Genomic DNA, 24,100 nt, shown 5'->3' with positions numbered 1-24,100 from the left:
AAGCGCAGTCGCATAAAATATGAAGAAGGGTTAAGTTCGATTTTTGAATTTAATTTCATCGATAATCGAAACTTTCGATATATCACACATTTGAAATACAGTTAAAATTAATTATTCAATACATTAATTGAAGATTATCGTCACACATAGCTTCCATTACGGATATGTATTATATAAATGTATATAATACGATTTGTGTAAGTACAAACATATAATATATATGGTTCTTTTTGATCCTAAAACACGCAATTACATATATATAATTATGCAATAACGCGACCCTCTAACATAAATGCGGCAGCGTCTGACGCTTGCAAGTCTTCTTCCTCCATTTTAGCTCCTTCTTTAGTCGGGGACTCGGGGGAATTCAATTTAGTATGCTCTGGTGTTAATCGAACGGTAGTGCCGTGTCGACTGTAATCTTCGATCTCGCCTATCGGTTGATCAACATCTTGCCTATTTTCGTTACATTTTCCCTGTTTTTTTTTTCAAAAAATTGAAAAATTAAATTATATTCTTCGTTATATATATATATATATATATATATATATATCACAGGGAGTATTTAATAAATATAAAAACTACGATAATAATAATGCAAGAAAAAATCAATTTTATCAATATTTCTTCGGTCATGTCAAAAAAATTATAATTTGCATTTATTTAATATAAATATAATAATATAATATATTATATAATTATTATTATATAATATATTATATTATTATATTTATATTATAATAATTATAATTATAATATTATATTATATTATAATAATTATAATAATTATTATATAATATTATATATAATTTAAAATTCACAGCATTATATACTTTCTTGTATTATTTCATTAATTTTACTTTATTTTTATTGCTCATTAAAAATGTAATTTGTTGATTTTTATGACTTTAGGAAAATGTACGAGCAGCTTACTTGTAGAAATCGCAGTAATTCTCTTCGAAATTCTGTACTGCAAATGAGATATATAACGATATAAATAGCGTAATTGCTGAGCTCGACGATCGCTGAGCACACTCGAAAAGTTTGGTAATCAAGATCGAGCGGATGACGATTGGTATACAATATCGGCGTGAGACCTGACGGAATTGTCGTGACAAAGAAGCACAAAATCATTGTTGTCGTCAGTATCGCCAAATGTTGTTCCTCTCTACAAAGAAAACGATCTTTTATGTATATATGAGATTAGAGGCAGATATATATTAAGAGAATATATTAAGAGAATAATTTAATTTTTTTTTATTTTACGTTAAAAAATTAAAATACAAAGAAAGAATTTTTAAACATTATTACGTACTTATATCCTCGATTGCGAGACAATAACGACGTGTCAGGCGTGTTATTAGCACGCAACTTGTCCGTGGCAGCGTGGAATTGCCGATTTTGCCTATTTAATCGCAGAAACCTCTTATTCACCAAACTATTCAGTACGATAAATAGAATCGACGGGCAAATTCGCACTGTAATTTCCATTGTCCAAATGTACATTTTCCATAGCTTGCTCTGCGTGATGAACACGTTTTCACGTAACGTGAAAGCGATATCAGATCCATCCAGCTCTGTATGAACAAGTCTCATAACCGATAATGGACCACTTACCTGTCAACGGAATAAAATATATGTATATATTTAATATAATGTATTATATAATGTGTAATGTATTTTATTATACACATATATAAAACTGTTTTTAATCTCGCTTTTTTATACCAGGAAACCGGCGATAAACGAAGACACTATGAAGGAGTTGACATTCTTGCGCGTGCTTCCGGTACGAATGCGTGCCGGCAAGAATACAAAAATGTATCGATCCACGATTAAACAGACCATGATGAAAACACTGGCAGCCGAAAAGGCGTTCAGAATAACGAGCTCAATATGAGCATAATAAAAAGCTGACAAATAATTATTATTCATACCGTAGCCCAATCTTAGAGCTGAAATATAAAATGTATCCGTAACACGCTGTTTCCATATATTTACATTGAGAGAAAAATTCTTACTCAAACGAACATCAAGTTTAATACGTAATTGTAGACATTGTCGATCATAATTAATTAATTGTAATCAGCTAATAATCTTAATTAATCATTGTATATATATATCGATTGTCGGAATAATTGCTTAATTTATTTAGACAATTTGTTGTTCGTTCAAGCAGTATCTTTCTCAATACGCGTTGCAAAATTAAACTGTACACACTGATTGTTATCCAAGATAGTGCAACACCGATGTGAGCCAGAGCAAGTCCGCTGAGATATAAGTATGCGATTCCGCGAAACACCGGGGAAGACAACACGATAAGGATTGCCACATTACCGAAAATACCAATGGTCAATATAATTGGAACTATAATACCATAAGAAGTCCATACTAAGGACATTGCACGGGTTCGTATGACGTCGTCCTCGCCGACCACATGTCCGATAGTAAAGTTGTCTTCCTCGCAACATAACTGCGTACTGGAAAGACAAATGATTACTTCATTAGGATTTGCACACAAAAGTTACAAAAGAGAGAAGCGAGTTATAGTTGAAATCTATAATAAATTGCTTAATTGTTTTAATTTATAATAAATTGCTTTTATACATTTAATTAGCTCTCTATTACCAATTAATTAAAATAAATAATGCAACAATAACGTATATACGTATATACACACATATAAAAAGGTAATATATGTTATACACCAATAAAAGAAGGAAGTAATTAATCAGTTGAATTAAGGAGAGTGAATGAATTTTGTAATAACATCGTTATACGAACCCGTTTATCACTCCTGTTAACATTGTAAATTTTTAATGATTATTAATTATACGAATTAATATCGTCGTTAAAGACAGCCTTGTACTATCGCTCAAGTAATTAAAAAGTTATTTTTTCTTCGATGTTTCACGTTCTTATCACATACACATTATCGCCTGTTTCTCTCTCCTTAGCCAACGGCAAATCTACTTTCAATAAAGACATGATAGATTCTAACAGACTTACCTGCGACATATTCACCTCATGGATCTTCAGAAAAATAGACACTGCGCAAACTCCGTCGAGGTGTGTGTATGAGATTTATTTAAACACGCAGTAGACGATAGACTTAAACCCTTTATTAAATCAGGTCGAACTGCTTGAACAAATAATAGGGATCTATTATTAATTATTATCATGGGTAAATACTTCATAGGAGATACTTTATGCATTATGTAATAAAGAAAAATTAAAATAAAGTTAATCAAAAGATTATGTACAGCGTTATTAAGCTGAATACACATACAAAATATTTCGGAATAATAAAATGTATGTGTTATTGCCATTTCTTAAAAATTTTGGTAATTAAAAAAGTTGTCACTATTTTTAAAATAATTTTATTATTTTTCTATACTTTTTTTTTTATTAAAAAAAATATAACTACTCTGATTATATTTATTCCAATTAATTAATAATATTATAAATTATATTTATATATATATATATATATATCTATATATATAAATTAGAGAGAATAATTAAAGAAAGCTTTGAGTATATCTAAAATAAAGTATACCTATATCTGCTTTCTTCATTTTTTAAAAAGACAACGTAGATTTTATATATATATAATATATATGACATTATATGTGTGTGTAAATGTATATGAAATGTCGCATACTAAAATATTTAAAGGTGGGGACACGATATAAATTCGAAAGAAAAACTAATCCATTCCAGTTTGGAAACTTGTTTCTATTTTATCACCGTGTGCGCATGAAGAGTCACACAATGGAGTACCTTTGGATAGTTCGATTTACATGGTAATTATCTAATTTTTTAAATTGATTTACACATTATTCGAAAATGTTTGTCACTATCTTTTTTTATCTTATTTAGGATATCATTCGTGGTTATTTCTTTCGTTATATCGACCGAAAATATAACGCGGAATCCTTATTGTTCTTGCCAATCTATCGACGAGTGTTTAAATGAAATTCAAAGCAATTCTAAAAATTCTGAACTCGTCGCATTTTTTTCATCTCGCGAACCTTCACAAGATGACATTATGATTAGATGCTGCACTCTCCATACGTCTATAAATAATCTTTTCTTATGTGTTTCGCAAAACGCTTCGAAGGAGCAAATAAAATGTATATTGCACGATAAGTTGAGGACGATACGTCTAATTAATTCTCTTGGACAAATGAAATATTCTCCGTTGAAGATGGAAGAATCAATATCTGAAATTTTGTCCGTGAATTCTGTGCACTTGGAATCTGAACCAAGAAGTGATGATGCAACCGAGTTAAAGAGTACAGAGTCTAATAATTCCAAGAAGATCGGTGTAGACACGTTACAACATATGACAGCTGTCATAAAGACTAATCGGGTCCAATCACCCGTTGCGGATGCTATTCACCCTAACGATTTCGAGACAGATGTTACAAAGATAAATTTAATAGACGAATCTCTGTTATTTCCTGTAGAAAATCCGAAATATGTACGGCCTTTAAGTGGCAACGTCGACAGCGATGATCCATATGTTCGAAAACAAGAAATATATATTGAAAATGTCGACGAGACAAAGGCCCGTTGTGAAAAGAAATCGATGGTATCGTCATCAATGTCGAAGGATGTCCCCACGACGCCTGCGGTTAATTCCTTCGAGCAGAAAACATCGTCAGAGACATTTCTCTCGCTCGATCGCATTTCCACTCGGCCGATCAATAAAAACACACCGACAAACAAGTCCGATGAAGCACCGAGGAACAACAGCGATATCAACGTATTTGTCGCCGTAAAAAGGAGCCCGCCGTTTTCGGTAGGCGCGCAAAAAAATCAGCGATCGACGACGGACGAAATAATAAACTCGCCGCTTAATTGGAATAATCGCCAATTTCCGCTCATCGAAAATACAGCCGCGAAGATCATCATCGCTTTGCCAAGAAGGGATGACGATCATCTTCGAGCATCGACGCGTAATAAACGAATGGCTGCGCCTATCATATCGCAAAAAGATATCCTGAACAAAAACACCGAGGAAGCGGGGTATAAAAATAATACCACTCAAAAGAAAAACACGAAGCCGTCGTTGGAAAATAATCAATCTGAGGTGAGAATCAGAGAGGAGAGAATAAAGGGATCTACAAATGAGAAGAATGCAACTCTTCGTCCGCCGATGCAGAGATTCAGATTCCCGCCGAAATTTTTGCCAGCAAGACTTGATAAGCCACGTAAAGATGAAGAGCGTAACTCTACGATGAGGATTAGGAAGTTTCACAATCTCGATCGATTCTCCTCGGGTCATTTTCAACACTTTTATAAAGCGAAGGAAGATCTTCTATTGAAAATTAATAATATAACGGAGCCTGAAAAGATCAAATCGACGCGTTTCGAATTACTCTCGAACGCCTCTCAAGCTTACTTATCCAGAAATAGAAATAAAAATGCTTTAAAAAATTCCGAGGCAAGAGATGCGATAAATATTAAAATGTCTAATGTCAGTGCACTTAATGATTCTATAAATATCAACAAAAATTATTCGTACGAGTATTCAGCATCGAATTTGCAGAATGCATCTCTTACATCCAACAAAATTGCATCTCATTTAAATACGTCTTTACAAGAATTTGAAAAGTCAATGCAGATGAAAGCAATAATATATAGCAATAATGATACAGCATCTTCGACAGCTAAAAACAACTCGAAAATATCATCGAAAACGATCGTGCAAAAAATTACCGAGAATTTAAAGCAATTATCCGAAATAAATGAAGGTATATATTATTGTACATATATATAATTAATTAATTAATTAATTAATACACATTATATTTTGTAATATATTACTTAACAAAAAACAATCAATTATTAATATATTCAATGATTTTTTTTTCAGATAATGCTCAGAAATATTTTAGTACTAAATCGCCAATTATTGCTAACAATAAGCAATTATCCGAAATAAATGAAGGTATTATATTGTACATATATATAATTAATTAATTAATTAATACACATTATATTTTGTAACATTACTTAACGAAAAGCAAATTATTATATATTCAATAATTTTTTTCAGATAATGCTCAGAAATATTTTAGTACTGAATCGCCAATTGATAACCAATTGAATCGAAATAAAACCGAATCTGTGCATCCTTCATCCGAATCATCGAGTTCATCTGTAAATGCGGCAGATAAACAATGACATCGCGGAAAATTTAATTTTTTTCATTAAAAATTGATTATTAAAAGTAATCAATCGAGTTTGATTGAACTTAATAATTATATATTAAAATCGATGAGAACGCAAGATATCGTGTGCCTAACCAAAATGTATTTTAGTTAAAAAAAGATACAAAATAATTAAATATAATAATAAAGATGACATTAAAACTTCAAAAAATATTAAAAGTATATAATTGTGAAAAAGAGAATATATTAGATATTAGAACTTACTATATTAGAGAATCTTCTTTCCAAGAACTTTGAATAAAGAAGTACAAATAATTGCAATAACTTTTTCAAATTGATTACACCGTGTGACAGTGACAGTCAAATCAGCTGTTCGGCCTGTTAGTTAGATTAGATGTCCTGTAGAGGCGCCACGATACGCCGTATGTATTTGGAAGAAATTGGTTAGATATGTTCACTGAAAAAAAGTAAAGAAATGTTGCACTCCGACATTTATAATTTTCAAACAGAATATATTATTATATAAAAAAGTATTTGTATATTCTCCTGTATTATCTCAACAAGAAATGATTACCAGCAATTTGTAAGTTGTCAATTTATAAATTTAAATGTGTGCTGTGTGTCTTGTATTCATAAGTTTCTTTTATTAATTTAATTAATAAGATTAGGCAAATTATATTCAGATGTTATAAAAACTTTTGTATTTGTCTGTATTTTAAATTATAAAAAAATAAAGATATAAAAAAAATTATGAAAATATATATACATACACATTTCCATAAATAAAGAATACTAAAGGATTATACAATGCATTTTTTATTGCAGAACTGATAACTGGAGAGAAGCAATTGGCATAAAGTAATATGCAAAAGTGTCGCTGATAAGATGAACCATTACTTACTCGAATGCTGTTTTCTTCGCTTTTATTTACAAAGGTGTCGCCGTGTTGTATCAAGAATTAAACTAGTATATGTCCTCTATTTTTTTGGTATTATAGCATTGTTAGAATTTTTTGGGGCATTTGTACATCTATTTGAGGTCACGTATGATGAAAACTTTGTATATCCGTACAAAGGCAACATACATGAGTTTGTTCACGCATTACGACGTAATGAAAAACCTGAAGTTGAGCCTATAAATGAATACAAATATTCTTTTGTGTTAAAACAGCCACAAAAGTGTAAAGAGGATGCGGCTAATACACTCCGTCTTGTGTATATAATAAAGTCTGCTATAGAGAACTTTGATAGAAGAACCGCTATACGTAATTCATGGGGAATAGAGAAAAGATTCTTTGATGTGCCAGCAAAAACTATTTTCGTAGTAGGTATGCATCCAGATGATGAAGAAATAGAAGCTAAATTAAAATTAGAGGCGACAATCTATAAAGATATTGTACAAGCAGATTTCATAGATTCATACTATAATAATACTATAAAAACAATGATGAGTTTCAAATGGTTAGTAAAGTATTGTTCCAATTCAAAATTCTACATGTTTGTCGATGACGATGTGTATGTGTCGGTGAAAAATGTAGCAACATTTATCAGGAACCCAGCTAATTATCCATTTTACTTAATAGAATCTAAGCGAGTATATAGTGCACACAAAAAAAGAGAAATCAAGCAATCAGATCTAATGGATTATAAGGTTGCAAATAATTTCAATAATGAAAATGCGACATTTAATTTAGAAAGCAATAAAATACCTGTTAATTTTACCATTTATGAATCGATAAATAATAATAGTCAGAAAAATAATGTATACAAGAACCAAGATGGACAGATTAATGAAAATCTTAAAACTAATAGACAAAATAGACAATTGTTTAAAGTAAACTCATCTGTGCTGAATAGAACAAAACGACAGATTTTCGATTTTGAACTGCCAGAAGACATTAGGCTATTTACAGGATTTGTATTTATGCGATCTGCACCACATCGACATAAATTCTCTAAATGGTATGTTCCATTGAAAGAATATCCATACCATTTATGGCCACCTTATGTCACAGCCGGTGCATATATTCTGTCTAGGGAAGCTCTTTTAGACTTATATTACACCAGTTTTTACACTAAACATTTTAGGTTTGACGATATCTTTTTAGGTTTAGTAGCTAAGAAAGCCGATATGTTACCATTTCATTGTGAAGAGTTTCACTTTTATAAGAAAGCTTATACAAAATATAGTTACAAATATGTCATAACATCCCATGGATATGGAGATCCAAATGAACTTCTACAAGTATGGAATGAACAGAAAGCTCTTGGAAATGCTTGAAAGACTTTGTAGAGATATCAAAATACAAAATTTTATAGTGTTATATAATTATGATTTTAATTAAAAAATGGAAAATTATGTTGTCTAGTAACAGTTTTTTTTGCAAAATATATATATATCTTGATATAATTATATATATGAAAGCAGCCAGGTGAAATATATAAAAAATACTAGTTATACGAAAATATTTGGTTTATTGTAAAAGTTATTCTAATTTCATTTTCTAGAATAAATTTCATGCCATGTAATCAGTCTTTATATACATAGAATATCATATACATATATATATATATATGTAATAAAACATTAAAATTATAATATTAATTTAATTATGCAATGTATTTAAATAATATTATCAAAATGTAATGCCTAATCATAATTATATTATAAATTATGTATCAATTTGTTGCACACAAATTTTGTTTACAACTGGAATTACTGTACGATTATAAATTTTATTCAACCATAGACTAATTAGCATAATTCTTATAAAATTGCCAAATATATGTATATGCATTTACACAGTTAATAAATTTCACAAATTTCATAAGCTAAAAAAATCATATTCTTTTAAAAGTCTGTGTGTATTTACACAATTTTGTACTTTTCAATTAGTGATTGTACTCTTGTGATAACTGATAATTTAATATAAATACATTTCCTAGTTATATATGTATGATTTCTTGTAAGATTTTTAAAAATCAAATTAAAATTTTTTCAATTATTGATACTGTTGTTTCTCAATTTTAGCTTTAACTAAAGTCTGATCCAGACTTACAGCTTCTTTTTTGATCATATTAAGTAATAATTGTGAACTCTCCAAAATCTGTGATATAAAGCACAAAAATATATTTAAGAAATACATAACTGTAAAAGAGAGTGCATATATCAATTGCAAAAATTAAAAATGCAACCTTTACCTTCATATAGGCTGTCTCAGTGTCAGCAATTGTTCTGTCATATTCATTTCTGACAGCGATTCTTTTTGCCAGACTATCATTCAAATGAGTAAGTTTACATGACAATTTTTCAATTTCACGTTGCAAAGTATTCTTCTCTTCTTCTTGAGATTCTATTTGAGCTTGGAGCTCCGCTCGTCTTAGTTTCATCTCTTCTAAACCTAAAATACAAAAATTTTGTTATAGATATACTAACTTCATTGAGTTAATCATTGAAAAACAAAATTTACTCCATTTTAAAACATAATTTATTCCATTGAGAAAATTAATTTACTCCATTGAGAAAATTAATATCATTTTATTTTATAGCAAAATAAAACGATCTGAGATTTTCCACTTTTGATAATAATAATTTTTAAACCAAATGAATTACATTTAACGAGTTCTTGGTTATATGTTTGCAGAGCAGCTCCGTGTTGAGACATCATAAACCCTCCATTCGCAGAAAAAACTTAATAAAAAGCTTTATAAAATGATGAAAAAAAAAACTATCAAAAAGTGGACGGTTTGCCGATAATTATTTGTCAAATATTTAGACGAACACAAATAGATTTTGACAGATCTTGTACATACGAGTGTAAAAAAAAATACAAACGAAACAGACCACAGTAATTTGCACTTTTTACACTCAAATTCTTCGCGAGAGATTTCACGCATGCACGTAGCGAGCAGTGTTGCCATTTCAGGTCGCGCAACCATAGAATATATGATATATAATACTAGAGCGCGTGTCGATGTGCGCGGCGCGTTCGACTTCGACTTCGACCTTCAAATGGCGCTTGTCACGCGGTCGCGCGGCATCGGAATTCGGGGCGCGGAGTGGGGGCTGCGTGGTGGGGGTGCGCGCGCCCACGTGACTCATGGTCACGTGGGTGGGGCGCGAAGGGGGGGGGTGCGCGTGCCGACGCGGCGCGCGCATCCCCCCACCACGCAGCCCCCACTCCGCGCTCCGAATTCCGATGCCGCGTGACAGCGCCACTTGAAGGTCGAAGTCGAAGTCGAACGCGCCGCGCACATCGACACGCGCTCTAGTATTATATATTATATATTCTATGGTTGCGCGATCTTAAATTGGCAACACTGGTAGCGAGGTGGAATCGCTGAGATGATTTCATTCGTGACGACTGGTGGATCGTCGTAAATATGTGGTGTCAAAACTAACCATGCTGAAACGTGTTAATCGTTGTAAGAATTAGGACGTAATCGAAAGATGGTCTCGATTATCAAAAATCAGTTGCTAAAACATTTGTCGAGGTATTATTCGCGCGTAATTGCAAATTAATTAATCCACAGTGCGACCTCGCAATTTTTAAGTGACACTGCAAAGTCGTTCCATAAGTCACACATCACATAAGCATATTTCCTTATCTTCGAGACACATTCGTCTTATCATTATTCGCATTACCTTTTTTTTTCTCTCCATGTATTCTGCGTAATTATAATATTGAGTACATTCGCAAAACAGCTGAGAGAGATCGGGCAGAAAGTACTCTTTTTTTCTAATAATTAAAGCACTCTTCATATGCTGACAGGTTTATTCTTTGCTTTTACTTGTCAGTGAAAATCTCATCTTTTGTATCAGCCGAAACAACGCACATGAGAGTTATACAATATATTCTATAACTGTATAAAAAGATTAATATGTTTCTAGTTAATTAATATATATATATATATATATATATATATATATATATCATTCAAATAATATATATGTTAATTCACAGTTTGCTTTATTGCATTTTTTTTGCATCTAATAATTATTTTGCATGTGGCCTTATTTTATGAATATTATAGGTTCACCAAGAATTTGTCCGCCGATAAGATAAATTTGAGCACATTCAAGGGTGAAGGAGAACTGACAAACTTAGAACTCGATGAAATAGTCCTCACAGATTTATTAGAGCTGCCATCATGGTTAAGACTAACTAACGCTTGGTGCAATAAAGTTTCATTTCGCATTCAATGGACCAAACTAAAAAGCGTTCCTATCTTTTTGGTAAACAATAGTTTTATATGCATATAAAAACATATGCCACTTTTACATATTATCTTTACTGTTTATCGTATTGCAAATAATGCAAACAAAGTATTATATTTATAGAGTTTGGATGAGGTTCATATAGATGTAGAAACATGCGAGGATTTGAGAAGCATGTCTTCCCCGCAGGGTATATCATCGTACACAGGCCCTACCAAATATTCTTTTATACATAAAGTAATTGACGGAATAACAGTAGCTGTTAATACTGTACTGGTTACATTCAAAAGTCCTGCATTTATCGCTACAGTCCAGGTATGACATTACAATACAATGTATAGCATATATATTTAATGAATATGTGTAAATGTGTAAATTTGTAAATTAAACACAGATAGATTTTTTACATTAAGATAGATTTTTGACATTTACTTAAAACTTATTCAGATGAACCGGATTACGGTAGAATCAAAATCAGCAACATGGCAACGTTGTGATCTCAGAACTACTAGAGTGAAGGATCCTGATCGAGGACAATTACTTATCTTTAAGGAGTTAGAATGGCAAACTGTTAGAATAGAAGCCCAAAGTACTAAGGATAAAAATTTGACACCACTTCGTTTATTGACAAATCAAGCAAGATGTCGAATAACAATAAAAAAGAGGATATCAGGTTCGTTAGATTTGTTGCAATTATGCAAATACTCATTTTGATAAATATAAATTATTACCAAACTAAATTAACCTTTTATTACAGATTGTTTTGTTATGGGCTCCAGACTAGTAATTATTCTGGATGATCTTTTATGGGTATTAACAGATTCACAATTGAAAGCTGCACTTCATTTTCTCGACTCTTTGGGTGGTCTTATTGAAAAAGCCACCATTCTTGAAAGAAAAACAAAAGCTGCAAGAAAATTTGAGGTTTGCACACTTTTATTTAAATTTTAATATATATGAACCATTAATTAATTTATTAATTTGTGTCTTTCTTAATTTAAGATTTTACCAGAACATCAGGCTCAAGTATCTCAACAAAGCAGAACAAAGAGTCAATGCAATTCAGCAATATCAAAAATATTTACAAGATACGATGTTGTAGAAACATCATACCATTTTCTTTCACAGCGTATTGATCTCCACTTATGTGACGATGCTGGTGGTAAGTTTAAAAGAGATTTATACTTGTTTTCATGTGTTTGCCTATCTATTAAACGTATTATTTATTTTTTAAGTATTTATTTCATATAATATGATTTTTGCATTACATAATATTTGTTTTTTATTTAAATAGGAGGTCGATCACTACATCCTGAGCTAAAGGATGGTGGCGCGTTACAAATTTCATTAGTTAAGTTTCAAATTGATTATTATCCGTACCATCTGGCAATGGCAGATAGAAAGCATTGGGCCAAATACAAAGAGAATGCCACACCTCATAGTCAGTGGTTGCAACAATCATTGAGTTCGTTTCGAAGTCAGTTCATGGATCTCATAGATTCCGGTAGAACACAACATTCTCCTCTAACAAGAAGCCAAGGGAATGTAACAGGTTTGTGAAACGAGTAACTATTCATTAATATTTAATATCAAATGTAATTTATATCGTTATTCAATTTGATTTTTCAACAGCTACTGGTATGAAAGGCTCTGGGGAACATTTGGAGAAGAATAATCAAACGCAAAATCCGAATGCAACACCATCCGAACAGAAAAAGTCTCAGCATCCTAGTGGTAATCCAGTGAAAAATTATGTCTTGGAGCAGCTTGCTAAACTAATGACGACGTGCATTATTATCAGGATCGATGATTTTACTTTGTACAAAGTGACAACAACGTCGCGCAATCCAATACCGAAAGAATTTATCACAGGTATATTTATTCATATTTAATATCCATTCGAGTTATCAGAATCGCTTTTTTTCTTTTTATTAAAAATAGTGACGTTTCAAACATCAAGTTTGTCAATAATCGTTTTAATTATGATAATTATATACAGCTCAAACGAGGAAGAAGCATACACCAGGTATAACAGATTAGTAGTTTGTAAATGTAACGAAGTTTCTAGCTAAACGCGATCTATTTTGACAGATTTATTTCTTGTTCAATTTTTATCCTTTTATAGCACGTGTATTTTATGTTAAATGATTTAAGAATAATTTACAACTTGTTACGTAATATTAATGATATTAATGATATTAATGATATTAATGAGATTAATGAGATTAATGAGATTAATACAGAATAATGAAGAAAAATATTGATATTACATATCAATTAGATGTTTCTTTTATTACAGAAATTATATGAAAAATTATTAAGTTTTGTGAAAATTAAGTTTTTTAAATAATATTGTTGAATGCTGTTTTAATCCTTCGATTGTATTATAATAAAAAAAAAATTATTATGCATGAGACTAAGAATCATTAGATTGAAATTTTATTTATTCAGCTGCATGTTTAAATTAAATGTGTTTATTCAGGTGATCGTGACAGATTCAGTCTTCCAGAAGATGTAACGATAGTTCATGCCGAGTTCACTTATTATTATTACCCAGGGGATATTACTTTTCCATGTAAGCAAATATTTCTTACAAAAATATATTTTTATTCGTTTAATAACTTAATTATAAAATAAGTATAATTTTTGTTTATTTTAGTGCCGCCACCCAAGTTTTACGTACAGCTTAATCCCATTCAAATAAACTTTGACGTCTGTTCGTGCCTTTGGTTTAATTCTTTTGCATTGAATCTTCATCATTCTCTTATTGGAAAAAACAAGCAGCTGAGTCCTTCGCGTTTAATATATTTTGATGTAAAAATAGAGGCTATACTCCCAAGAGTAAGTTAGGATATATAAATTGGTATATTCAAAATATATATTTATAAATATATTTATATCGCATTTTTCTTATTTTAATAATATTTATAAATCTGTACTTTTAGATAATTTTTGAGAATCAGCAGGAGTATCCAAATCAAAAGGACAGACCAAAGTCTTTGCATCTTCAAACTTCCAGGGCATCTATAACGAATGTTCGATTTACAGAAAGATCTTCGAGGGCGGACTTGGCGCAGTGCCTGAATGCGTTTCAAATGGGTCAGATGTTCTTCGGCGCAGAATTTCCCAGTAAATCAGGAGACTTCCACGTAGTGACGGATAAATTTCTAGCGCATTGCGGAGGTACAGGGCATTTAAGATCGTCGTAAATATCGATAATAAATATTTATAGAACTTTCCCTTTAATTTTTCTCTCGTTTCGTATTCTAGGGACTGATAACATTAGGCAAATACCGCCCAATTTCAGTAGCAATTCCGTAAACGAGCTGCTGCGTCAGCTGAGCAGAGAGCTTTTGTGGACCGAGGCGAAGGATGTATGGTGTTGCAATTTCGAGCCTGTGTGGGGAGATTTCTTTGGCGCGCGGGCCGTCGGTCAAAGTCGACCCGTACCGTTTCTGGACGCGTTTCCTTTGACACTGTGGTGTCACTTTACCCCGGGCTCGCCGTCGATCGCGGGAAAAGCCTCGGGTGCCGAAATCCACGGATTGGCGTACATAAGCAATCTGGTTAGCGTACAGATCAATCATTACCAATATTTGTTCTTACTCAGATTATCGGAGATCCTTTCGGAGATGGCTACGTACTTGGCCGTAGACTCGAATAAGATTTTGAAGATCGAGAGCGGCGGATCGTTGATCGTAGGCGCGCTGATACCTCAAGTGGAGGTGACGTTCGTGATGCCTTCGCATACGCCTGGTAAGGAGAACTCTGGCGGCGATTTGGAGTCCGTTGTGCCTGACTCGTCCAGCATAGCGGACGATTTCATCGGCTCGTCCGCGGCCTGGCACCCCGGTACGGTGAGCGCGCGCGTCGATTTCAGCGCCAAGAGGATGAACACGAGCAACGATGTGGAGACACCTCAGAGCGAGGCGTCGTCGATGCTGTCGATGGATTATTCGCATTCGGTCCCGACCTCGCAACCGGTCGTCACTTTCAAGCAAAACGGCACGAAGAAAGGCGATCAGGAGGGTCCGACTAATCCTGCGATGTGGTGCATCCCCGAGAGTTGCGGGTCGCAAAATACGGCTGTCGGTACGAGCGACGAGAAGAAATATACGGCTGATGCTACGCAAAATAAGCACAGCAAGTCGGATTCGATCTCGAACGCGCCCTTCATTCCGAATAATTTCAACGTCAATCTCTCGTCTATGAAAAAGGGATTCAGCAACTTAATGACGTCGATCGACTCGGCTTTAAAGGCTTCCCCGGAGGATGGTAGCAGCGACACGATGTCCATGAGAAGCGACGTTAGCTCGGATAGCGAGAATTACGTTTTGGTGAACCTTCAGGATCAAGGAAAGATCGACGCGGTATTCGGCATCGACAGCACGATTAGAATTACGACGGTGGAGGAAGCAACCGAAGTGGTGGAAGAAACGCCGGACACGCAAAGTGAAAAATCTATGGACAGTGTATGCAAAAGAAAGGATATAGTAAGTATATCAAAAAACGCGAGAGCAAATCATTTCATGATTACACTGTCCAACAAAAAAAAAACATCGGTACGAGACTAGTTTCTTATAGTTTTTTGAACACGAATCTGGTTTCCAAATCGCTCCATCACGTCACAATTTTGAGAAATTTGCAATTAAAGTTGCAAAAAAGGGCTATTTTAACAAACTTTGTATTATAATTACAATATGTGACGTGCTGGAGAAGTTTTCTTGCAATAAAAATAAAATATATTGTTAGGACTTTCGACCCTCAAAAGGAATTTTTGGTATCAGTTGTGGTTAATAAGATATCCATGATTAAATATGAGGTGTATTGCGAAGTTAGCTGTTAACTCGTCATTAACGATTTACCAAGTAATTTTTAAGTATGTTTATTTAAACTTGAGGTTTTTTAGATCGCTGAATATGAATCCAATGTCAAAATTGTCAAATTCAAAATGGAGAACTTAATATAATATGTTAAAAGATGTATAGATTGCAATCTAAATATTTTTTAAGTTTTGTCATCCGTCATATTGAGTCCATCATTTTAAATCTGACAATTTTGACATTGGATACGTATTCAGCGATCTAAAAATCTAATAATATATTTTATTTTGATTGCAAGAAAACTTCTTCAACACATAATTTGGAAACCAGATTCGTGTTCAGCGTCCAAAAAACTATAAAAAACTACTAGTTTTATTCCGGTGTTCGAAAAAAGTCATTTTTTTTGTTGAACAGTGTTATTAAAGATGATGGAAATAAAATCTTTTTTCTTCCTGTTCATAGGTTTCCATGGTAACATTTAAATTGTCAAAAGTCGAATTTATTCAACAAGCTTGCGGTTATTCGTCTGTCATTAAAGTTCAAGTTTCCAACATTGACAACGATGAGTGTTCATCTATTCCCTGGGATGAGTTTCAGGTAAGCCAGATTTATCTCAATTGATATAATATAAAATATAAATATATATATAAGCATTACGCTGTTATATAATTATGCTCTTTTTAAACAAACAGAGTTTATTATTAATTGTGTCGCTGCAAACAAAGTTTATTCTCTTCTTTCTTTTACTATAGAATTTTTGTTATTCTTACACGATATTATTCTGCCGAATATTACAATCTCGGAAAATAAAATTTATTCGACAGTATTTCTATATGTGAATTTAAAATAAATATTTCGAATTAAATCTGTATACATATTCACACATTAAATCTTATATTTGGAATGACTTGATAGTACTTGAAAGTTTTCAACATTAATATAATCACTCTCTTCCACATAACTATGTTATTACAATTATGGAAAGATGCATTGAAATTATATGTAACTTTGTGATTATAAAAATCATAGTACATAAACCTTTCCATTTCCATAGAGTATACATTCGAAATAGCGACTTGTGCATAAGAGTTACTAATACTCGAGTAGTTTTGCAGTAATTTGCTCATTGTTTTTACATTTTACGACCAGTTGATATTATTATTATAAATGTATATTTATACGATTTTTATCTCTTAACTTTTTTTGCATGCCTCTCCCGCGTCTCTCCTTCTCTTGAATGTTTTTATGTGGCACTTGTGGCAGGTCAAGAGAAAGGTATTGGCAAAACCATTCATACATTTATTAATCTTAAACACTTAAAAAATGCATGGGTCGATATTGAATCACATTACATACACATTGTTGTTACGTTACATTGTTGATAGATTTCTTGTAGAATTAACGCAAAACTTCAATATTCCAAAACTTTAACTTTAATGCAGTAATAAATTAAAACATCAATTATTAGAATTACACACATGTATTTGCCATATATTATTATTAATAGACGCAAATTTTCTATTCAAAGAAAGTCAACCAGACAGATGTATATTCAAGTAACAATTGATATGTTTAAATGTATGATTGTAATGATAATCATATGGTAATCTTTCTTCTGCAACACTGCTTTACTAGAATGGCATAACTGCATCAAAGGTTTCTACTTTATATATTTTTCTACATCGGTTTAACAAAGCAATTTTAAGATTAATTTATCATAAGATTAATTATTCTTTAAAGAGAGCTCACTAAGTGCAATTTTTATTCTTAATTCTTTTATGATTTCCACATACAACATGATTGACATTCAATTTTGACATTTATTAATTAATTAGATGTAGCGACAATATATGGGCATGTGATATTGATTCTTGACTTTTAGAAACTAGTGATGAGATTGCATTGTTTACAATAAGCAAAGGGCAACATGATCATATTCGTCGATACATGCATCATTTCATTTGCTTCATATATTACTATAAATGGGACTATATTAAAATAATGTTTTACACATTAGACATTATTATAGCATTGCTCTTGTGCATCTATATGCTTTTGCATCTGAATGATATTTTTTGCTAACATGCTGGCTCTTAATTAATAAAGTGTGCTTTAGCATATGCAATTTTTTTATCACACTTCATATTACGTATTTATTCTAATTTAATATAATTACATCTTTAATTATACACGTTATTAAAATCGCTAAACTAAAATTCTCTCTCTTGTGATCTACAATTTACAATTAATATTCCTAAAAACATTCATATCCCAATTAGTGTTCAAATCATATTTTAGTCTAATTTTGGCAATACAGTATTACAAGTTGAGTAATGACGTAAGGTCAATATATATATAGAAATATAGAGATATTTTTATTAGTAACTGTACATTACATAAGTTCAATTCTCCATTTAAATTTAATATTATGCCATTCTGTTTAATAGACCAAGTTCAGCTCGCGATCTCGAGGCTGGGTGGAATTGCCGTACGATTCAGACTGCAGATCGCGCATTAAATTACGTCTGGATCATAATTTGAAGGATGCGGAGGATTCTCATAGACTTTGGAACGCCAGCCAGAGAATTACCGACGACAGCGACAAGCCGGCGCCTAAGAACCGCGTAAGATCGCCCGAACAGGAGACATCCGGCATCGACATGCATAATAAAGAGAGCGTTATGAATTTATTCGAAGACAAATTGGAGATGAAAGTCGCTAACGTAGCGATGGCGTTGTCTATGAGCTCGGTGACGGGTCTGACGGATTTGGCAGAGGACGAAATCATACCTAAACCGATTCCCATGCAGGTAGATAGATCGTTGCCTGCCTGATTGTAATCCCCTCTTTTGTTCGAAATACATAAATTCGATTTGTATTATTACATTTCAGATACACCTGGAAAATATATCGTTGCGTTTGAACGAAGATCGTCCGCCGAATAATATTACTTCCCCGGGCCCGATTCCGATAGATTTGAATATTTCCAAACTTACGATAGCGCGGGACATGAGCGGTGTATTTCACATTGAACCAGTCGGTAAGGAACGCTATTCTTTGAGTCGGCTCTGTATTTATTTGTTTCTGCCACTTGCAAAGTTAACTTCTTTAAGTTCATTCACATGCGATCTTAATCTTGGTTGTGTCGTTCCTGTGCGCCTGTAAATACGTATACCTGTAATTTGGTATTATATGTAGATTTTTTACATTGCGCAAGTGGCAGATTTATATGTTGGAAAGTAATTAATATTACATATTGCATAACTGTTCTGTGCACCCAGGCGGCCTTTCGAATGTGAGCATTTATATAACACATGTAGAGAAAAAAAGTAGCTTTAGTTTCTCCCTGCTTATTATCGCACAGCTTAAAGGGATATTATATTATTTGATGCATATTATATTATTACATTCATAATCTATATATTACAGATTCTTTGTAAACTCTGTCTTTTTACAAAAAGTTAGACTCTTAGACTTTTTATAAAACGCTGCAAAGATTCGGTGCTTTACAAAAAGGCTTTTTGTAAAAAGACTATATTTTATGAAAAACCTGCAGTATATACATGTAGATGGAATATTTTAGATATGCATATAAGCATGAATTAATTTTATTATTTATTTATACAAAGAAAAATTTATTAACTTAGTAACATTAATTATATTTACTTAATCTATGCATTATTTATTAAACTTATAAAGTATAAAGAGACTTGAAAATTTGATAATTTTTTTTCATATAAATTTTTTAATCAGTATTTTTTTTGCGACTGCAAGTTTATTAACTCATCAAATTGCATCTTGACTGTCTCATATAGATAATATTACAAAATATTAACATTATATTTTTTAATTATAAAGAATTAAGGACAATAGTTACATTCTTTTTCATACAATTTTATATATACTTTTGAAATTATTTATTGTCTCATAAGTTTTATATCTTAATTAACACATACATTATTTATAATATGTTTACATTAGTTTTACATAATGCGTCAAACTATTTTTGAATTTTAGTTGGTTTATTTTTGTTATAAAATTTTATATATATATATATATATACTTTGAGACATTGATGTGACATGTATTTTAGTATGTTCATCTCTTTCTGATTATTACATCTACTAAAAGCTGCCTCTGTATTTGTATGTTCCTGTTTAAGATAATCTTTCATCCAGTGGGTCAAATAATAATTTTCTTGTGATTTTAGTAACTACAATGGAGGAGAATCGTTCCAATGTGATGTTATCGAGTGATAACAGTCACGCACTTAAGAATGTAGAGGGTGAGAAGGAATTGAATATTCTAAGACAATCTAGTATACAACTGAAATTGGATAACGAGGAATTGAGACGTCGTATGGGAGCTCTGGAAAGATTATCGGAAGAAAACGCGAGATTAATGCGCGCGAAAGAGGAATCGGAAATAATGAGATCTCGTTTGAGCGTCGCCGAAGACAATATCGCGAGTCTTCTGGAAGAGAAGAGAATCTTACACGATACTATCATGGAGCTGCGTAATCAAAGACTGGAGGGTTCTGGAGGTAGTAATAGAGCTTCGTGGTCTATTAAGAGATAGCACACCAGTTGTTTTGATTGCTCCAAATGTTGCAGTTCTACCAAGTCTTAATCGTTTGCACTTTTTATTCTGGAAAACATTTCTTTTGATGAACTTAAGATAATCTTATGTCAAACAAAAGACTTTACATTTCTTTATAAATGAAAAGATTTATATTTATGAGGATTTAACTTTTTATATATAAAAAATTAACAGGAATTAGTGATTTTAATTTTTCTAAAAAAAAAAAAAAAAAAACGCTATAAGGTCTATAACTGTTCTCAAAGATACATTATTCTTGTCTGCCGTAATTACGCTAGCAACTGCCGTTTAGCTCCTTTGCTTAAAATTTAAAACACAGTGATAAGAATCATATAGATGCACATGTGATGCATATACTTAAATGGAAAATATTAATTTTCTTATTATGATTGTAACAAGGCGATAATAAAACTGTAATATTACGTTTTTGTTTCACTGTTAAATTTATAACACATAGTATGAATTTTTGATAAATCGCCTGATGTCCACTATTTATGGATAGTACGGCTATGAAAAATTGCATATGTGAAAAACTGCATATACATTATGCTTTGTGTGCACATAAATTTTATTATATATTTATGTGTGCTTATATGTGATATACATATCCTTCTGAAAGCAAAGTAATGATTTTAATGAGATTAATGAAGGAATCTGCTAGACATCTCTTTATTTTTCAACATAATAATTGAAATCGATTTGTGCAATATACTTACTACACATTGTATACTTTTGCTATATTTATGTTAGAATTTCAGAAGGATATGTATATACATATAGTGAAAAAGCAAAGTGCGCTAGTCAGTATATCAATTATACATATATTGATTAATTTTGTGATTGGTTATATTTTGACATCATTTTTATGGATATAAATGGGAATTGTAAGAATGTATTGTGAAACATAATGATTTAAAACAGATGATTGTAATTTAATAATATATACTAGTTGAGCCTATGGATAGATTTTAAAGAATTGTGACCTGGTGGTATCGCATTATATCATATACATAATTTTATATCGACTGATTTAACAATTTTCATCAAACGCGATGAAAATTACAAGTAATAATGATAAAGATGATGTATGAGAAGCATTCAAATAAGACTGTAAAATTCGGAAATGTTGGTCTATAGTCTATAATAGTCCTCATGGCATTAGAATCATTGAGGTAATTTATATAAACATTAGAAACGGTGAATTGATAAATTTTTAATGAGAAGAAATTGTGAAATACGACGAATTGCAAAACATATTTAACATATTTTCAGTTCCAATTAATAGTTTCCTTAGAATTTGATTTTAATAGCTTTAGTTTCTACAACGGATTGCTGGTCAATCCTACATAAATGGAAAGTATTTTTTTGATGAATACGAAGACTAGATACTGAAGTTTGTTTCATAACGTAGACTTCTGTGCTCTTACTACAAACATCTGATGTATTATAGATATGCATTTCCATTATTTAGATGCGGCTTCAAACAATGTGTTTTCTCGACAAATGTTTTCTAATAAATACAAATACAAATCTAATATAAATATCGTATCATACCGAGATAATTTGTTTATATGATAATATTATTATCTGAATCAATAACACACAATCATCTAATATATATTTGACTAGTAAGCACAATGTTTGAAGATAGCGTGACATATGTAAGCTTCAGAAGAAGATAAAAGGTGAAAATTGCTGTTTTTGTTATTTTCAAAGATAGATAAGCTTTTTATATAATGCACATATCATACTTATAATGAAGGGTTTGCTTATATAACACGTTTATATAGTCTGATAATATTTTTTTCCAAGGGCATCATTTTTATTTCGATTTAATTGTATCAATGATAAACTCTTTTAGTTTTCAAGTCTGATTTAAATCAACTTCCTAAGGTTTGCTTATAGTTCCTTTGGCAAGCTAATATTTGTACCAAATGCTTTTATATATTAGAAAACTAAACTAAAATTATCTCCTTTAAATTCAATGTTTGTTTTAAGTCTATATATCTCTAATATAATGGGAGTATTTAATATATTATATTTTTATATGTGTGTATTATAATATTGATGTATATTTTAAATATTTAAATAAGGGATTGTGCTTTTCTCTTCCATTTTCTTACATATTCATATAAAGGCTTTAATAATAAATACCAAATATATATATAGCCAATAATGAGAAGATTTGCATATGTAATTTTGTTATTCAATTAGCAGCAAACATGCTATGTATAACTATAACAAACGAAATTGATTGGTACGAACTAGACTTCTTCCTTTTTTATATATTTTTAAGTACTTATTATATATTATATTTATGTATTTTACTATATCAGTAATACAGACTTTAGGAAGTTGAATATATATGAATATGAATAAACTAATAATGTGCAATGGAAATGAGGCAACATCACAATTCAATAGAATGTGTTACAATTATAATTATTTAGACTTTATAAGATATACATTTAAGTTTTACACGCTTGTTATCCCGGTAAAAATAATATTCTTATACCAACTGTTTTTTTGTTAAAGCGCGTTTTAACTTTAATTACGTAAGTATGATATTTTCGATTGATATATTTTCTAATTTAGCATTGTCAACAGACAAGACTTTTTGAGGCGTTTAGTTTCATAACATATATAACTTTATAATAGTTAGTAAGATTCTAGTTAGTAAGATTTCAAAAAATTGTTGCATATATAAATATAAATATATATATATATATATAAAAAGAGAACAATATCATACCACTTATGCATGAGCGCGATGGTCCCATTTCGTAAATTCATATCGTATGTCAGTAGCCATGTGATACATTCTCTGAAATAATACGATGCAGCCATAATTTACGAAATGAACCTATTTTATATATTAGCAGAAGAGTATAATAAATCTATTTGAAAAAATTGTCATTACAATATCAAAGTGCTAAGAATGCCAAGAGTGGGTTGTGCAATTTTCAAATTTCTTCACGAAGAGTATAGAGAGAAATCGAATATGTATGTTTGTCGTGTTTGCTATTTCTTCATAACTTTTGTTGTGAAGTATATTACGATTATTAAATAATATAAGTAATTTTGGGGAATATATAAATATTTGTGTTCTATCTACGAATTATATTCTAGCTCTTTGTTTCAAAAATAGATTAAATATAATGTATTTTCTATTATAAATATATCATTTTAACAAATGTATTTTAGCAATATTAAAATGAAATGTGCTATTATAATAAGCATCGATACATTTGCAAGTACTCTGCGTTGATACCACTGCTT

The 24,100-nt window shown here is 31.3% G+C and overlaps 5 protein-coding genes across 8 annotated transcripts; 3 read left to right on the top strand and 2 right to left on the bottom strand.

Annotated features, from left to right (window-relative positions):
• Window positions 1–131: 131 nt before the first annotated feature.
• Window positions 132–6,623, bottom strand: LOC145936847 (putative G-protein coupled receptor B0563.6). Of its 2 annotated transcripts, XM_083039471.1 has the most exons (7): window positions 6,447–6,623; window positions 3,010–3,142; window positions 2,221–2,480; window positions 1,729–1,955; window positions 1,316–1,617; window positions 934–1,168; window positions 133–476 (listed from the first exon to the last, which is right to left on the bottom strand). In XM_083039471.1, the coding sequence occupies exons 3-7, from the start codon at window positions 2,399–2,401 to the stop codon at window positions 264–266; spliced, it is 1,158 nt and encodes a 385-aa protein (XP_082895597.1). In that variant the 5' UTR covers window positions 2,402–2,480; window positions 3,010–3,142; window positions 6,447–6,623; the 3' UTR covers window positions 133–263. The 2 variants fall into 2 exon arrangements, with proteins under 2 accessions (XP_082895596.1, XP_082895597.1); XM_083039470.1 differs by lacking the exons at window positions 3,010–3,142; window positions 6,447–6,623 and adding an exon at window positions 2,785–2,990 and having other exon boundaries at window positions 132–476.
• Window positions 3,862–6,203, top strand: LOC145936853 (uncharacterized). Its single transcript, XM_083039486.1, has 3 exons — window positions 3,862–5,762; window positions 5,885–5,959; window positions 6,068–6,203. Exons 1-3 carry the CDS (start codon window positions 4,052–4,054, stop codon window positions 6,193–6,195), a joined length of 1,914 nt encoding a protein of 637 aa, XP_082895612.1. The 5' UTR covers window positions 3,862–4,051; the 3' UTR covers window positions 6,196–6,203.
• On the top strand, window positions 6,606–8,710 carry Brn (beta-1,3-galactosyltransferase brn). Its single transcript, XM_083039469.1, has 2 exons — window positions 6,606–6,765; window positions 7,008–8,710. Exon 2 carries the CDS (start codon window positions 7,068–7,070, stop codon window positions 8,460–8,462), a length of 1,395 nt encoding a protein of 464 aa, XP_082895595.1. The 5' UTR covers window positions 6,606–6,765; window positions 7,008–7,067; the 3' UTR covers window positions 8,463–8,710.
• A 211-nt stretch (window positions 8,711–8,921) lies between these two features.
• On the bottom strand, window positions 8,922–9,868 carry LOC145936852 (microtubule nucleation factor SSNA1). The gene is made up of 3 exons (XM_083039485.1): window positions 9,795–9,868; window positions 9,383–9,582; window positions 8,922–9,288 (listed from the first exon to the last, which is right to left on the bottom strand). The coding sequence occupies exons 1-3, from the start codon at window positions 9,847–9,849 to the stop codon at window positions 9,184–9,186; spliced, it is 360 nt and encodes a 119-aa protein (XP_082895611.1). The 5' UTR covers window positions 9,850–9,868; the 3' UTR covers window positions 8,922–9,183.
• A 648-nt stretch (window positions 9,869–10,516) lies between these two features.
• LOC145935953 (bridge-like lipid transfer protein family member 3B) lies at window positions 10,517–24,063 on the top strand. Of its 3 annotated transcripts, XM_083037782.1 has the most exons (18): window positions 10,517–10,675; window positions 11,216–11,417; window positions 11,523–11,714; window positions 11,847–12,072; window positions 12,157–12,323; window positions 12,402–12,561; window positions 12,694–12,951; window positions 13,032–13,271; window positions 13,399–13,425; window positions 13,882–13,974; window positions 14,059–14,240; window positions 14,345–14,582; window positions 14,670–15,892; window positions 16,685–16,819; window positions 18,670–19,032; window positions 19,115–19,262; window positions 19,504–19,517; window positions 20,433–20,570. In XM_083037782.1, exons 1-18 carry the CDS (start codon window positions 10,632–10,634, stop codon window positions 20,433–20,435), a joined length of 3,915 nt encoding a protein of 1,304 aa, XP_082893908.1. In that variant the 5' UTR covers window positions 10,517–10,631; the 3' UTR covers window positions 20,436–20,570. The 3 variants fall into 3 exon arrangements, with proteins under 3 accessions (XP_082893908.1, XP_082893906.1, XP_082893907.1); XM_083037780.1 differs by lacking the exon at window positions 19,504–19,517 and having other exon boundaries at window positions 20,433–24,063; XM_083037781.1 differs by lacking the exons at window positions 13,399–13,425; window positions 19,504–19,517 and having other exon boundaries at window positions 20,433–24,062.
• The last annotated feature ends 37 nt before the right edge of the window (window positions 24,064–24,100 follow it).

This window comes from Prenolepis imparis, unplaced genomic scaffold (assembly GCF_030444845.1).
Source record: "Prenolepis imparis isolate NDT839.2.m4 unplaced genomic scaffold, iyPreImpa1.0 SCAF_5, whole genome shotgun sequence".
In the NCBI taxonomy this organism is placed as follows: domain Eukaryota; kingdom Metazoa; phylum Arthropoda; class Insecta; order Hymenoptera; family Formicidae; genus Prenolepis; species Prenolepis imparis.
Note: the sequence above shows the minus strand (reverse complement) of the source record. Positions and strands in the feature narration are given on the sequence as shown.